The sequence below is a fragment of the Podarcis muralis genome, chromosome 10 (genome assembly GCF_964188315.1).
Source record: "Podarcis muralis chromosome 10, rPodMur119.hap1.1, whole genome shotgun sequence".
NCBI classification, from domain to species: domain Eukaryota; kingdom Metazoa; phylum Chordata; class Lepidosauria; order Squamata; family Lacertidae; genus Podarcis; species Podarcis muralis.
Window position 1 is genome coordinate 749,126 of NC_135664.1, and position 17,622 is coordinate 766,747.

Consider the following 17,622-nt stretch of genomic DNA (forward strand, 5'->3'; position numbering starts at 1 on the left):
AAAGGAACCAATTGGCGTCAGTTTCATTTCCATCTTCACAGCATTATGGTCAGAGCACGTTTTGGGGCAGATTTCCACTTTACTAGTCTTTGGAGCCAGTCCTCTCGTTACCCAAATTTGGTCAATTCTTGTCCATGTCATTTTAGCCTCAGAGAAGAAAGTTCCCTCTCTTCCCAGAGGGTTCTTTGTTCTCCAGATGTCAACTAAATCCATTTTTCAGTCATGTCAAAAAACGTTTTTGGTAGTCTACCATCCTTAGTGACTACCTGTCTCTGTGCCTTGTCCATATTTGTAGACACCACTCCATTCATATCACCCATCAAATCATGTTATAATCCATATAGTCCATCAAGGTCTCATGTAACTTCTTAAAAAATTCCGATTCTCCTTCATTTGGTGCATAAATGCCTACTATCAAAAATTTCTGCCTGGTTCCCTGTAACCTCACTTCTCGCAGCGATGGAACTGCCAGAAGGCCCTCGGCGCTGGACTTCAGTGTCTGGGTAGAATGATGGGGGTGGAGATGCTCCTTCAGGTATACGCGGTAGGACCCAGCCCCTGCCGAGCTCGGAGGGAGTCCGCCATTCGGCGATGGCGCCAACCCGGAAGTTTCCCCTATTTCCACGACCTCCTCACACCTCCCTTTTTGTATTCCACTTCTAATAATTATTTCAGCAATTCCTTTCCATCTTCCCCTGTTTTCTATCCTATAATTATCTTAACACATTTTAACCTGATCTTGAGACTTTTAGCAAAGCCATTCTTGCCAACCACTGTGAGGTGCAGCCCATCTTTCACCAGAAGTCCTTCCTCAAGGAAGCAGAGACCATGATCCAAGAAGCCAAATCCTTCCTGACGACACCATAGTATTTTCTTCTCTCTTTCTGCACAGCCATAGTATTTTCTTCTCTCTTTCTTGGCCACAACCTTCAACAGGAAGGAGTGATGCCCAGTGTCTCATAGTCCCTGCCCAGTGTCTCATAGTCCCTTGCTATGTGTTGCAGGCTGTGTGTGGCAGTATGTGTGGCTGTGTGTGGCAGTATTATTTGCACCCACATGAATCAGAAGGAGGGGGGAGTGGTCAGTAGGCTTTATAAGACTTGCCAATTTCTACGTCACATTGTGCTGTGCTTTCCAAAGCCTGTTTGGAGTTTTCTAATGTCTGCACCTGCTGTTTGTGAGTCTTCTCCACTTGTCTATTGGAGCTTTTTTAATAGTGCTGGGATAAGTTACAAAGGCAGGAACCTTATGGTTTGAATTACACCACACACTTCCTTGCATTTTGCTGGTTCATCACTTCTGCAGAAAATCTAGGACTGACTAGATGAAAAAGCACTAAATTTATTGAGCTGTTAGCTCTTCTTGCTCTAGAGTGGCCCAAGAGCAGAGGTCTGTGAAAATTAGCTTTTATTGTTTACTTTTTTTCACACCCGGTGAATATGAGACCAAAACAAAAAAGGGATAGTAGTGAATTATTTATTTATTTATTTATTTAATTTCTATACCACCCTATACCCGAAGGTCTCAGGGCAGTTCACATAAAATATCAAATACATAAAACAAAAACAAAAACAAAAACAACAACCTAATACACCCTCCCCCAAGAGCCAGCATTTTTAAAAAGGGTGTAAGATGTAGATCAAGTCAAGAACTGGCTGAAAAGGAACGTTTTTGCCTGGCGCCTAAAGGTGTATAGTGAAGGCGCCAGGCGAACTTCCCTGGGGAGAGCATTCCACAGACAGGAAGCCACTGCAGAGGAGGTACTGCCACATCAGGATGAAGGGACATTTTGAAGCTTCAGCACCAGAAGAACAACAAGGGAGAGTGCAGAGAACGGCTCCATTTTGAAGCACAGAGCAATATTTAACAACAACTATTATTGTTCCGGTTTGTTAACAGGTGGCTCCAAGTCTTTTATTTGTGGAGTCTTAACAATGGTTTCTTTAAAGTTAATTGCTTGCACAGGATCAACACAGCTTCTTGTGTATTTGAAGTGACACTTATCAGCAGCGCACACAGCCCACCTTCTTGGGGGTGTTTAAAACCATCAGACTCTTGCAGTCTCTCATGAGAAAACAGCTATAACTCCATCTTGCAAACTTCACTTTCCTTCTTCAAACATTTTGCCACCCCCTGAACCTCTCAAGGAGGAGGCACACGAAGGAGGGCCTCAGAAGGTGATCTCACGGTCCAGGTAGATTCATATGGAAAGAGGTGGTCCTTGAGGTATTGTGGTCTTGAGCCGAATTCAGAAGCCTTATTATTAAGGTGTACTGCACGACCTGAGACCTGGCTGTGTTAATCAATACTGAAGGCATTCTGTATGCAAACACACCAAAGGCACATCTAGCACAACTTTCTGTTCTCACAGCAGCCAAGCAGAATGCTGGCAGGACATGAGCGCAACAGCACTCTCCTGCTTGTGATTCCCCACAACTGGAATTTGGAAGAATTTTTCTAATCAAAAACATATGCAGAATATCGTAGCTGACTGCTGCAAGGAAATAAGAAACAAACGTGATTTTGTTTTCTTGTCTTCAGACTGCCTTTTTAAGGTATGTCCTATGAACCGATACTCTGCACAGAAACAATACTGGAAAGCCAAGCAAGCAAAACAAGGGAACCACACGGAAGCCGCATTGCTGAAGAAGCTGCAAGTAAGTGGCACCTGAGCTTCCAGTCTTCGTTGCCTTTTTATGCAGCTGTTTGTTAGTGCCATGATGCACAGCTGTTAGTTCTCCAGCAGCTAACTTTACTTTCTCCCAGCTGGTAATTCCACTGGGCTGAGAAAAAGCAAATTTAGATGACTCAAAACTGCCCCGTTTTGTTTCATCTAAGGACTATTTTCTCTCCCTTCTTACTCCCAGAGGTGGCTCCCTGGCTGTGCCAGAGTCCCTCTGCTAGTTCCTGACAGGTGGGTTGCTGTTGCATACTGGGAGGGAGATGGGTGAGGTGGCTGGGAGGTTGGTCTGGTGCAAGTACATAAGTAGGAGTGCGGGATTGTCTCTGCCAATGTGTTTGCCCCATCCCAGCTCCCCCCACCCACTGCCTTGCCTTTCATCATCTCCCAGAGCTACAGAGTGGTTCAACAATTGATCTCTCTTTTACACTCTGGGAAGTGTAGCTCTGTGAGGAAAATAAGTATCAGCCCGTTATAAACTGCAGTTCCCAATATGCTTTAGGGGAATCCATGATGGTTTAAAGTCGTATCACAGTCCTTTAAATGGATAGTGCAGATGGGCCCAAAAGTAAGAGTTCTATCTGTTGTTCTCCCTACCTTTGGATCTGGCCCTACCAGTCTTCTGCCTTTCACTCCACACACCTTTAGCATGTGCCCCCCAGAAGGGTTGCCCCGATAATAATAATAATAATAATAATAATAATAATAATAATAATAATAATAATACTTTTATTATTTATACCCCACCCATCTGGTGCTCCGTCTGAAAAAAATCCCCACACACTCCAGTGCTAAAGGTTGAGAGGTTGAGTTCATGTAACAGTTTGTGACTTAAACTACAAAAACAAAACAAAAACTCCAAGAAACTGTGACTATTTTGCAGCATGCTGCAGAACTGGAACAAAAGCAGAATGAATGTGAGAACAGGAAACTGCTGGGTGAAATTGTGAAGTACAGCAACGTCATACAGGTGAGCCTTTGAAAACTAGACTGTCAGTTTCTCAAAACCTCAAGGTGAGCAGGAGTTTAAATATATCAGAAATGGCATGGAGTGTGAAAAGATTACATACCTCCATGCCATACCAATCAGCTCTGCAGTGGGAGTTCCCCACAGCGGATTTTTTGATGTGTGAAATCAGTGTGTGAAAGCATTGCCTAGAGCAGGCTTCCTCAACCTCAGCCCTCCAGATGTTTTTGGCTACAACTCCCATGATCCCAACATCTGGAGGGCTGAGGTTGAGGAAGCCTGGCCTAGAGGCAGAGAAGAAAGGGCAGGGCTCCTTTGCTTTTAATGACAGTGCAGGGGAGACTGTTTCAGGAAGCACTGTTTTCCTCACCCCAGCATGACAAGTTGCACCAGCCCAGTGTCATCTCCTGCTCCTCTGTACCCCATCTTCCCTTATCTCTCTTTATCTTGTGTAGAAATGTAAACTGTAAGCACCTGGGCTTACAGGGGACCTTTCTCTTTGTTATATCACTTAGTACACTTAGACTACAATTCCCATCATCTTTGACCGCTGGTCCTGCTAGCTAGGGATAATGGGAGTTGTAGGCCAAAAACATCTGGAGGGCCAAGTTTGAGGAAGCCTGACTTAGTAGAACATTTATGGCATTATAGAAATAATGCACATGATTAGAGGCAAAGGAGGCTCATATTCCTTTGCACTTGGTCACCATAAGAAACAAATGAAAAAAGGAAGATATGGTGGAAATTGGGCATGTCAAAACTGAAAATCAGAATAATTTGGAAGGAGTCATAAATTATGGTCATTAGGCAGTAGATAGAGTGGTACGGGGTAGCCAACATGGTGCCCTGCAGATGTTGTGGGACTCCCGTCAGTCTCAGCCAATGATCAGGGTGCTGAACTTCTTCATCAACACAGAGTGTGCACAGCGATTGGATCGTAGAAATAAAAAGCTGTCCACAGTATCTTTCCTTAGTTTTATTTTCAAAAACATAATAGCCAAACGCTGCAAGCCATCACTCCTCCTCACCAGCAGCTTACAAGACATTTGATCAAATTAAATACAGTTTCAATTAACCAATTATCCTATCACATCCCCTTCTGCACCTAGTGCATTAAGTACCGTATTTTTCGCACCATAGGACGCACCGGGCAATAGGATGCACCTTGTTTTAGAGGGGGGAGAACAAGAAAAAAAGAGAGGCTCCTGCCATAGCCACGCGTCACCTCTCCAGCTGGGAGAGGGTCGCGGGGCTATGGCGTCTTCGCTCCATAGGACGCACACACATTTCCCCTTCATTTTTGAAGGGGAAAAAGTGCGTCCTATAGAACGAAAAATACGGTAACTCCCCTTTTAATTAGGCAAAAAGTTGAGAGACCACAGGTGTGCTGCTGCTAAGTAGGTCAACCTGCAAACATACACCTCTGAAACCAGCCTGGTTCCTGAGTAGCATAATAATAATAATAATAATAATAATAATAATAATAATAATAATAATAATTTATTATTTATTATTTATTATTTATTATTTATTATTTATTATTTATTATTTATTATTTATTATTTATTATTTATTCCCCGCCCATCTGGCTGAGTTTCCCCAGCCACTCTGGGCGGCTCCCAATCAAGTGTTAAAAACAATACAACATTAAATATTAAAAACTTCCCTAAACAGGGCTGCCTTCAGATGTCTTTTAAAAATAGGATACCTGCTTATTTCCTTGACATCTGATGGGAGGGTGTTCCACAGGGCGGGTGCCACTACCGAGAAGGCCCTCTGTCTGGTTCCCCGTAACCTCACTTCTTGCAATGAGGGAACAGCCAGAAGGCCCTTGTTGCTGGATGTCAGTGTCTGTGCTGAATGATGGAGGTGGAGACGCTCCTTCAGGTATACAGGACTGAGGCTGTTTAGGGCTTTAAAGATCAGCACCAACACTTTGAATTCTGCTCGGAAACGTACTGGGAGCCAATGTAGGTCTTTCAAGACCCGTGTTATATGGTCTTTCTTGGTGGCCACTCCCAGTCACCAGTATAGCTGCCATAATAATAATAATAATAATAATAATAATAATAATAATAATAATAATAATAATTTATTATTTATACCCCCCCCCCCCATCTGGCTGGGCCTCTCCAGCCACTCTGGGCGGCTTCCATAGAAACCAAAAATACAGTAAAATATCACACGTTAAAAACTTCCCTGAACAGGGCTGCCTTAAGATGTCTTCTGAATGTCAGGTAGTTGTTTATCGCTTTGACATCTGCTGGAAGGGCGTTCCACAGGGCGGGCGCCACTACCGAGAAGGCCCTCTGCCTGGTTCCCTGTAGCCTCACTTCTCGCAATGAGGGAACCGCCAGAAGGCCCTCGGCGCTGGACCTCAGTGTCCGGGAAGAATGATGGGGGTGGAGACGCTCCTTCAGGTATACTGGACCGAGGCCGTATTGTATTAATTGCAGTTTCTGGGTCACCTTCAAAGGTAGCCCCACGTAGAGCGCATTGCAGTAGTTCAAGCGGGAGATAACTAGAGCATGCACCACTTTAAGATAAAGAAAAACCAACACAGGGCTAGTGGGAGTTTGCTCCCAACAATGTCTGCAGAGCGTCATGTTGGCTACCCCTGGAGATGATTAACCAGACAAAAAAAAAGTCAGGTGGGTATTCAGTCGTACACTTAACCACCTAACTAACATCTTGTTTTATGATTGCTGAATAACATGTCGCCTTCAGCCATGCAAACTCCCATGTTGGATTGTTTTTAGCTGATGTTTTGATAATTGAAATTATTCCCAGTTACAATGATTTGCCAATGAGCAGGTTGTTAAACCCACTTGAAATATGTTAAAACATTGTGTTTTTTCAGACTGTCAGAAGTAATTTCATGTGTAAGTTTAATTTCTCTCAAAAAATATGTTTGCCCTACTAACTGTGATATCACGGCTATAAATCTGGCCTACATATCTTGTGACCTCCTGAGCTGAATGCTTGCACTGTTGCCAGCCAGGTGTTTGACAATCCCTCTGTGTGGTTCTTGGCTGGCTACAACAAGCATTAATCCTTTGGTGTAAGGGAGGCCTCATTGTGGGTTGAGTTGTGGCCAAAGTCTTCATCCAGAACACATGTATACATTCATTTGTTTTATTATTATTTACAGCTACTTCACATAAAAAGCAACAAATACCTTACAGTGAATAAGAGGTTGCCAGCCCTATTGGAGAAGAATGCTATGCGGGTCTCTCTGGATGCTGCTGGGAATGAGGGGTCCTGGTTTTACATCCAGCCCTTTTGGAAACTGAGGAGTGAAGGTGACAATGTAAGTGAATGAAATATGTTTCTGGGAATTGCTGGAATAGGCACTGTTACCACCTCCCCATCTTTCTAGGACTAGATATCTTTGTATGACCCTTGTTGTGCAGCGCTTGTTGCTCTGCTCCATAATGCAATGTGCTTAAATCCTGATGCAGTGCATCTTGGGATATTATTCTAAAAGGTGGTTTGGGACAGAAATCATATTCAAGGGAATTGAGCAAGAAGGGGAGACCTAATGGGCTATTAACACCTGAAGAGCTCCGCAGCATCAGACCACAGGCCTATCTCATGCAGCATTTTGTTCTCACAAAGCCCATCCAGATGCCTTTGAGAAGTTGCAAGGAGGTCATGAGTGCAACAGTACTTCCCTTGCTTGTGATGCCCAGCAACTGGTATATGAAGGCATGCTGCCTCTGAAAGCTGAGGGAGAGCACAGCTATTGTTTCATTTGCTAGGTAACAAGCCCTCTTGCCATCTACAGTTCCCCTTTAACTTGTCCTAAGTGTATTTATTTATTTATTTACTTGCTAGGTTCTGTACTGCCCAATGGCCATAGAGCTCTGGGTGGCTTATAGTAATGGTTGAAATCATAAAATCGAACAATGCACCAGATCTACAGCAAAATAAAACGACACAATATAAAACTAGTGATGGTTAGCAGCAGTGAAAAGATCTAAGAAGCACTAAAATGTTGCTAAAACACCTGAGAGAATAAAGACCTCATCACCTGCTGTGGATAAAACCACAGAGTAGGCACTAGGCAGACCTTTCTGGGAAGCCATTCTGTGGCTGTGGTGCCACCCCTGAAAATACTGTCTTTAGGCAACAGCAGTGGTAATGGGTGAGGAAAGGAAAAGCCCTTTGTGGCCAGATAGCAGCCACCCCTGGCTAGATTCAGTCACAGGGTTAGTAGTTGCTGACTTCAGACATGGAACCAATTATTTCACTAACATGGAAGTGGTTTTTTTTAATAAAAAATATTATTATGCTTGATTTCTACTTTCAGTGAATTTTAAATTATTGATTCAATTCTGCAGGTTTGTTTTCTCTGACCTTACATGGCTGTAAGTAATGTTTTTCTGCAGCATGGCATGCAAGGACACTTTGCATTATGTAAAAAAGGGCATCACATTCTTATTGGAGACGTTCTGGCTTTAAAAAATATATAATAAATAATACGTGTTTATTTCTATCTTTGTTAAAAAAAATGCCAGGAAAAAATAGTGACTCCAAACCAGTATTTCTGACTTTACTTAGGGTTGGCAATTAACTGGTCAAATATTGTTAGATAATAGTCTTTCAAATGTTAATAAAATTATGCTAATTAAAAAAACCAACTACTTGCTTCTAGAAAAGACAACAAGATGCCATCCCTCCTTGATGCTTTATAGAGCTTTGCAGGTATGGTGAGGACTTCTGACCTTGCCATAATGATTATTGCCTTCCTATGTTTGCTTGGTGCCTTCTCCTAAACCCTTTCCTTATCCTGCTCGGTGATGTCTTTGTAATCTCTCACTCTGTAGGTCCTAAGGGGTTTAGGTGGAATAAAACTTGCAAACAGTTAAGGGAACTTGTGTCATTCTAACTAAAGAAAAATTGTTCACAGTAATTGCCCGCAAAGAGCTCAATAAATAATTTGTCTAATAAATGAACAGTGCGGCATTCTCCCTTGAGTGCAAGAGAAAATTAGAAATTTCCTGCTTACAAACCTTGTTGCCAGCCTGTCCAAACTTTTTTTTAATCCACAAAGGTGCTTCAGAGTTGTTTCTTTTCAAATTGCATTAGTACCAAAGTAAACCACAGCAAATGGCTTATTTGTAATGCAGCTTGAATGACATAACCATTATCCAAGGTGATTAATTAGCTGCCCATTGGAATAAGCTTCCATTTGCGTCCATTGAGCTCTGCACTGAATGATTCTACCCTAATGAGTATTCCATCTCCAATTACTGGCACTCATGCTGTATGGCTTAACTAGGAGGAGAGAGCAGAAACTCTCCAGAGAGAGATTAAAGTTGCAGGACAATGTGAGTGTCAAAGTACTAGGAAGCAAGGAGCCTTCAATATTGTTTGTTGAGTGACCCCATGATTTAATAAAAGCTAATGTGTCACTCATCTACATAAGTATTCTTGAAAATATTTGACCGTCCTCAAGCTGTAACCAACCAGTTGCCATAATTTAGTCAGCTGATCTGCATCTTTACGCCAGTTCTACTGGAGCTACATAAATTATGAATTTTGCTTTCTGTCAAAATGTTGGCAAATGGGTTAAGGAGCAAAGACATTTGTGCATGTGTTGCAAAGAAAGCATGGATCGTGTTCACCATTCATATAAGTCACTTTGTAGTTCTAGCTTGTGTGTATAATTGTTCTGTATGATGGAATGTACACTGAATTGTTGTGGACTTTGCCATCACCTGTATGTAATTAGATCAGATCTTGTAAAATCTTACTCCACTGCATCTTAAGATATTTCTCGTCTTCCCGTATAGAAATTCATACAATGCAAATGATCTCTTTGTTTTTAGGTGGGAGGCAATTTGAGAGGCCAAGTATCCAAGAACCAATTGTATATAATACCATACCAGCAAATGGATATAGCTAGCAATGGAACTATCAATCTGTTTACCTTATTTTGGACATTCATTTTTCTGTTTTTCAGCTGACAATGTCTCACATCAGTCAATAAAGGTTTAAAAGCAATGAAACAATATAATCAAAACAAATAGAGCAGATGAGTGCCAGACTAGACTTAACACATTTTTAGAGTGTAATTATTAAAATGTACAGAATTCACTGTAGCGTATGTTGTGAGCACCTTGGGAGTGTTAGTCCTGAAAGGCAGCACATGTCTGCTGAAAGCAAATCAACAGTCTAAAAATGTGAAGAATGAGAAAAACCTGGGCAAATGAGATTGGTTAGGAAATCACAGAAATCTGTGGTAAAAGAGGCATTCCAGATCACTAGAAATCAACAGAATTTTGCCACTGATTTTAATGTGATTGTATTTCTGTAGTGCTCCCCCCCCAAAAAAATGACTTAAAAATCTGGGGGTAGCTGTCATAATGTGGAATGTTCTGGATCACACTAGTAAAAAGTTGCCTTTGCAGGAACCCCCACTCCGCTTAGAAGTTTGTGTGTGTGTTTTTAATCCTTATATGATTTTAATATATGGCCATTTTTCACAGTAACAGATTGTCATTTATTTATAAACTTTTAAAATATATTAGCTATTTTAATTTCCAGAGATAATATATTCTCCCAAATTAATTCTATATATGCTTCTCCAGGAGTAAGTCCTGTTGAACTCAGTGGGCCTTACTTCTGTGTAGGCACATATTAGATTGTACTGTTAACTTTTTGTTCAGTTTGTTAGATGTATTACGTAATCTTGGATGTGAAATTGTTTTTATACATACATTTATTTATTCTTTTTTAAAAATGAGATTGTTTTAGATATGTTTTTATTGTTGTTTTTAGATGTTTCATAGGAGGTGACTCATAAATTAAAGGAAATAAATAAATAACAAAAGGGCCAACCACTCAATTTGCAAAGCTCATTCCAGAAAAAAACAAATTAATAACCTTTCCAACATGATGACCTTCATGTTCCACAGGTTGCTCACTCTTTCTTAAAATTCCCAGGACATTTATTTATTTGGAAAACTGAAATCTGAGATTTCATAGTTTATCTAAGGGCTGCCAGAGGCAGAGGAGGACTGGGCTCCTGTACCTTTAACAGGGAATTTCAGCCAAGTTGAGCTTTTGTAGAAAGATATAGGAACCTTTTGATAAAGGTACAGGAAGTCTGCGCCCTTTTGCATCTGGCCACCCTGCAGTTAGCTATTATACCAAGCCTATGAATGGGGTCTCACTTTAAATAGGAGGAAAAGGAGAAGGAACTAAAATAATCATCCATGTGAAAGGAAATTGAATTACGATATATAACTCCTTTTCCAACTTCTGTCCTCCAGATTGTTGTAGGGGACAAAGTTGTACTGATGCCGGTCAATGCAGGGCAGCCTCTTCATGCCAGCAACATAGAACTTCTGGATAACCCTGGGTGCAAAGAGGTGAGTTTGACAGAGGCCTGTGGTTCTGGTATGTAGAGTTAGGGTGTGGGATCAGTAGCAGACTGAGAGGAAACTACAACTTGTTGGCAACTATAGGCAGAATTAAGAGACTGACGTAGAGTAGCTCCATGCAAAAGAGGTTAGAGATTCTGCACCTTTAATAGTTGTACAGAAGAGGAAATTTTAGGAGGCCATGGTAACTACACCTCTTGCATGCCATTGCTGCTTCCTGCCACTCAACAACACTGTGCTGTTTTTATTTACTAATGCTGTTAGGAGGTGAATGTTTTCTTCTTTTTAACATGCACCAGAGCACTGGCATTCTAAAAATCAGATGAAAGTGTATGACTTACTAGGTAATAGAGATAGTAGCTGCATTCCCCCCCCCCCCCAAATGTGCATTCTGTCCCAGGAGTGTCTAGGTGGCCACTGTCTCCTATTGTTTGTTCTCAACAATTGGTATTCAAAGGTAAACTGCCTTTACATGTTGAGACTTTGGTTAGCTATCTGATACTTACCTATTTATTTGCATATTGTGTTTTGCACCCCAACCTTTCATCCTGGAACTCAAGGAAGTGTACATGGAGTTCCCCAGTTATCTCTCATCTAGATACTGATCACATGCAAACCTCCTTAGCTTCAACCAGGTTCCTGAATTATGTGCCTCCAGACCATGTTCTTATCCTCTGTGAGCTTGACTATTACTTTTTCCTTTTCCTTTTTAACAGCAACCTAGACAAGTGGTTGTGCCAACAAAGTTTCATGTATTTACAGATAATTGTTTAATTCCAGATTTTTTGGGGGCGGTGGGGTGTCAGTGGCATATTATAATTGAAATTGTCTTGAAAACAATAGCTATCATAGTAGACGTTGGCAAGCATGAGCCTTGTCAGATTGTAATGCTCCAGAAGCATTAGTGTCTGGGCCTTCTGCAACATAACCTATAGATGTTATCTGCATTTGACTACAGGTAAATGCGGTCAACTGCAATACCAGCTGGAAGATAACTTTATTCATGAAATACAGTTGCTACAGAGAAGATGTACTCAAAGGTGTAAGTATGAATGAGAAAAATATTGATGTTTTTGAAATGGTAATACTGGGTTTGTTTGTTTGTTTGTTTGCTTGCTTGCTTGCTTTTTGTACATGAGCAAGAGACCACAAATCATGTAGTTTGAAATTGGTTTTAAATAGAATAAAAATGCACCTGTTCCATATTGTTCATTGTTTTCTTTTGTTCATTAGCCATGAAGAGTGATGATTTCGTTGCATGAGCAGCTAACCTGCTGGTACAGAGCTGCAACAATAGCCTCCCACTAGCAGTGTTGCTGCTTTGTAGTAGGAAAGGGAGGGAGAAGGTGGTAGTGAAGTTGGGGCTATGTGGGCACATGACCATGAGAACAGGATTGGCTCCGCCAGTGCATCGGCACAACCCCAAATTCTCAACTACCTCACACCTCTCTTTCCTGGTACACAGCAGCAGCACTGCTTCACCAGGCAAGCTGCTTGTGTTTCATTGCAAAGTATGCGAGCAAACTGCATCCATCTCCTCTTCCCCCTTTAATGAATTGTTATTATTTCTAAACTGCCCTTCATCCCAGAATCACAGGGCAGTTTCAATGTAAAAAGACAAAAATATACAACATAGTAACAAACAAAAGCAATTCCACCCCACCAGTTTAAAATGGCATATATTGTTTAAATTAAATTAAATTGCCAAAGGCCTGGTAGAAGAATATTTTTGCCTGGTGTCGAAAGATATGTAATGAAGGCACCAGGTGAGCCTTTGTGGGGAGAGCATTCCACAAGTGGAGGAGCCACCGCAGTAAAGGCCTGTTCTTGTGTTGCTGCCCTCCGACTATAATGAAGGGAAGACCTTGGTTTCAAACACATCATGGACACCTTAATCATTATATAAATTGTATAGACACTTGAATCTAACAGAGAAGTATTCTTGCTACGATAACTTTGGCAAAGCTTCACTTTTGTGTTTGTGTTTCTTCAGGGAGATGTTGTCAGATTGTTCCACGCAGAACAGGAGAAGTTTCTGACCTGTGATGAGTATCAGAAGAAGCAACATATCTTCCTTCGGACAACACTGCGTCAGTCAGCCACTTCTGCAACTAGTTCTAAAGCTCTGTGGGAAATAGAGGTACTGTGTGATGCTTCTGATGTTTTCCCTAGCTTGGATTCAGAGAGTTCATAATATTTACCTCCTAAAGGGTAGTGTCCAAGCATTCTCTTTATGTGATAGATCTCATGCACTATTTCTGCAGGTGGTGCATCATGATCCATGCCGTGGAGGAGCAGGGCAATGGAACAGCCTGTTCAGATTTAAACATCTAGCGACTGGAAACTACTTGGCTGCAGAGGTAAGAGTCACAGACAGTTGAATGTGGTAGAGGATGAATAACTGTGGTTGACTAAACAGGGCAGAGTCTTTGCTCTTTTGGAATTGTCACTGGGCCAGGTTGTATGTTGTTCTGAGAGCATGGATGCTGCTGGAAAGCCAGACTGCGCAGGCACACCTGTGTAATGGGCTGTCTGCCTGATTTAGACTGGAAATAACCATGTTGTTGTTGGGCAGTTTCTTCATGGTTATCCAGGGTTATCCACCCTTAGTTATCCAGGGAGCCCCTCTTCTAAGCAACCCATTGAGTGACTGAGGCAGCCATGCAGCTTGGTTTCTGAAGGGCAGCTATGCCACCTGGGTGCAACTCTGTGAAGAGAGTGAGACTATCCTGCTTCTTCAGCTGCAAACGTCTAACCTTGAAAGTGCCTCAGGAGGACATGGTGGCTCTTCTCCCCACTTCTTATGTGGAGGGAGAACTGTGGAGAAATGCCACAGCTATACAAACATCAACTCCATTGTCATGGTGCATTTCATGAGTTATCAAAGGAGGATTTGAGGATCAGGATCACATAGGAGAAAGTGACAGAATGGATAGCTCAGTTGGTTAGAGTGTGGTGCTGATAACACCAAGATTGCAGGTTTCATCCCCGTATGGGACAGCTGCAGATTCCTGGATTGCAGGGGGTGGACCTCAGGGTTCTTTCCACTTCTACAATGCTATGAGATTGCTTCTGTGAGATTGCTTGCTGCTTTCCCTTCAGTATGATGGTTTAGTTTTAGGCTCAATGTGCCCTGAGAGCCCCAAAACCCTCATATTCACGGTGTGTGTGTGTGTGTGTGTGTGTGTGTGTGTGTGTGTGTGGCTGGCTTCTGGTAATTCCCTGATTCCTCCAGGAAAAAGTCCAGAACTCTCATCACTTACCAAGTATTATGTTTGTTCAGCCTTTTAGTTACAGAGCCCCTTACAGTTCTGTCTCTCTTTTCAGGGAGTTCACTTGGCTTATCAATTACTCACCTTGCAGTCATGTCCCTCTTCAATGTTGCTTCTAGTATGCTACAGTGCCCTACAGTCTTTAACCTTTGAGGCCTTACTCTGCACCCCCCAACTGCACCTTTTCCCTGTATACACTGGTGGAGGAAGAGGAGTGGGGGGGGGGAGCGTACTGCCCCCGGCAGTGCGATCCCGGTCGGGTGCCTGCTCTCTGCCCCCCCTGGTCCGGAGGGTGAAGCTCCACCACTGCCTGTATGCTAGTAGAGCATTGTACATTCTTACAGTGCTGCAGAATTAAAATGTCCCTCACTTTCAGGTAGGACTATTGTGGGCACATATGTTGTTGTTTAGTCATTTAGTCGTGTCCGACTCTTCGTGACCCCATGGACCAGAGCATGCCAGGCACTTCTGTCTTCCACTGCCTCCCGCAGTTTGGTCAGGCTCATGTTTGTAGCTTCGAGAACACTGTCCAACCATCTCGTCCTCTGTCGTCCCCTTCTCCTTGTGCCCTCCATCTTTCCCAACATCAGGGTCTTTTCCAGAGAGTCTTCTCTTCTCATGAGGTGGCCAAAGTATTGGAGCCTCAGCTTCACGATCTGTCCTTCCAGTGAGCACTCAGGGCTGATTTCCTTCAGAATGGATGCGTTTGATCTTCTTGCAGTCCATGGGACTCTCAAGAGTCTCCTCCAGCACCATAATTCAAAAGCATCAATTCTTCGGCGATCAGCTTTCTTGATAGTCCAGCTCTCACTTCCATACATCACTACCGGGAAAACTATAGCTTTAACTATATGGACCTTTGTTGGCAAGGTGATGTCTCTACTTTTTAGGATGCTGTCTAGGTTTGCCATTGCCTTTCTCCCAAGGAGCAGGCGTCTTTTAATTTTGTGGCTGCTGTCACCATCTGCTGTGATCATGGAGCCCAAGAAAGTAAAATCTCTCACTGCCTCCATTTCTTCTCCTTCTATTTGCCAGGAGGTGATGGGACCAGTGGCCATGATCTTCGTTTTTTTGATGTTGAGCTTCAGACCATATTTTGCGCTCTCCTCTTTCACCCTCATTAAAAGGTTCTTTAATTCCTCCTCACTTTCTGCCATCAAGGTTGTGTCATCTGCATATCTGAGGTTGTTGATATTTCTCCCGGCGATCTTAATTCCGGCTTGGGATTCATCCAGTCCAGCCTTTCGCATGATGAATTCTGCATATAAGTTAAATAAGCAGGGAGACAATATACAGCCTTGCCGTACTCCTTTCCCAATTTTGAACCAATCAGTTGTTCCATATCCAGTTCTAACTGTAGCTTCTTGTCCCACGTAGAGATTTCTCAGGAGACAGATGAGGTGATCAGGCACTCCCATTTCTTTAAGAACTTGCCATAGTTTGCTGTGGTCGACACAGTCAAAGGCTTTTGCATAGTCAATGAAGCAGAAGTAGATGTCTTTCTGGAACTCTCTAGCTTTCTCCATAATCCAGCGCATGTTTGCAATTTGGTCTCTGGTTCCTCTGCCCCTTCGAAATCCAGCTTGCACTTCTGGGAGTTCTTGGTCCACATACTGCTTAAGCCTGCCTTGTAGAATTTTAAGCATAACCTTGCTAGCGTGTGAAATGAGTGCAATTGTGCGGTAGTTGGAGCATTCTTTGGCACTGCTCTTCTTTGGGATTGGGATGTAGACTGATCTTCTCCAATCCTCTGGCCACTGCTGAGTTTTCCAAATTTGCTGGCATATTCAGTGTAGCACCTTGACAGCATCATTGTTTAAAATTTTAAATAGTTCAGCTGGAATACCATCACTTCCACTGGCCTTGTTATTTGCAGGGCTTTCTAAGGCCCTTTTGACTTCACTCTCCAGGATGTCTGGCTCAAGGTCAGCAACCACACTACCTGGGGTGTACGAGACATCCATTTCTTTCTGGTATAATTCCTCTGTGTATTCTTGCCACCTCTTCTTGATGTCTTCTGCTTCTGTTAGGTCCTTACCACTTTGGTCCTTTATTATGGTAATCTTTGTACGAAATGTTCCTTTCATATCTCCAATTTTCTTGAACAGATCTCTGGTTCTTCCCATTCTGTTGTTTTCCTCTATTTCTTTGCATTGCTCGTTTAAGAAGGCCTTCTTGTCTCTCCTTGCTATTTTTTGGAAATCTGCATTCAATTTCCTGTATCTTTCACTATCTCCCTTGCATTTTGCTTGCCTTCTCTCCCCCGTGGGCACATATATTCTGTAGTAAAAATGTTGCTTTTTGATGAATCCCAAGTAGGTGTGCTTAGGAGCTCCCCCCCCCCCCCCCACTGTTCTTCCCTTACGTCTAAACCTTTTGTTAGATTGATCTCTTTCACCTTTGTGTCTTGCGCCCAACTCTTAACCTGGAAGCCCAGGAAAATGTGCCAAGATAAGACATCTATTTGTCTTATCAAATCATTTGGGGACTGCAGATATCTAGAAAAACTGCAATATAAATAAGTCAGGCAAGTCCCAGTGTAGAGGAAAGCCTTTTATGTTTGGCTTAAGGTTAGATTGTGAATTATCTTTCTTCTTCTTTGGCGATCATTCATAACTGAGTAAGATTGTCTTCCATGAACACAGTCTTAACAGTGAGTCCGTAAGTGACTGGGGAGGCCAATTCTGCATCCACACGTCCTTCCATAGTGGGGACATAGTACTGGAACAAAACCAAACCAGACCAGACCAGACCAGGAAAGAACAGGAAAGAACAAATGTTACAGAAAAACTTGTGCATGAGGCCAAACTAGAAAGTTACACTAATCCCTTTTTGGAAAGAATGACTTACTAAAGTTTGGGATTCGGCTATAATGGAGAAAGTAACATCTTATCTAAGAGCGAGAACTGCAAGTGAATACAGAAATAAATTCTCGGAAAACTTGTTGCCTCTTATATAATTACTTCCCATGAAAGCAAATGCAAGTACAGTGGTACCTCGGGTTACAGACGCTTCAGGTTACAGATGCTTCAGGTTACAAACTCTGCTAACCCAGAAATATTACCTCGGGTTAAGAACTTTGCTTCAGGATGAGAACAGAAATCGTGCAGCGGCGACGCAGCAGCAGCAGGAGGCCCCATTAGCTAAAGTGGTGCTTCAGGTAAGAATGGACCTCCAGAACAAATTAAGTTCTTAACCCAAGGTACTATTGTATGTTTTGAGGGTTTTTTAAAGGATAAATATTGTAATTTTATGTTAAGTCATATCTTCTTTCAGAACATTATGACCTGAAGTATTTTTTTCTGGAGCAGT

The 17,622-nt window shown here is 42.3% G+C and overlaps 1 protein-coding gene across 11 annotated transcripts in view; it reads left to right on the forward strand.

Moving 5' to 3' along the window:
- ITPR2 (inositol 1,4,5-trisphosphate receptor type 2) overlaps positions 1–17,622 on the forward strand; it is a 364,184-nt gene that overhangs the window by 32,347 nt on the left and 314,215 nt on the right. For 7 of the 11 annotated variants that reach the window (XR_013394522.1, XR_013394523.1, XM_077935643.1 and 4 more), the window contains exons 3-9: positions 2,542–2,657; positions 3,564–3,650; positions 6,799–6,957; positions 10,928–11,026; positions 11,997–12,080; positions 13,032–13,178; positions 13,303–13,398. Coding sequence is in view for 9 of the 11 variants with exons in the window: in XM_077935643.1 (XP_077791769.1) it covers positions 2,542–2,657; positions 3,564–3,650; positions 6,799–6,957; positions 10,928–11,026; positions 11,997–12,080; positions 13,032–13,178; positions 13,303–13,398 (788 nt within the window). In the remaining 2 variants the exon portion in view is untranslated. Of the gene's footprint in view, positions 1–2,541; positions 2,658–3,563; positions 3,651–6,798; positions 6,958–7,990; positions 8,018–8,304; positions 8,355–10,927; positions 11,027–11,996; positions 12,081–13,031; positions 13,179–13,302; positions 13,399–17,622 lie in introns of those variants that run through there. The other 4 variants (XM_077935646.1, XM_077935648.1, XM_077935649.1 and 1 more) reach the window with 4 other exon arrangements.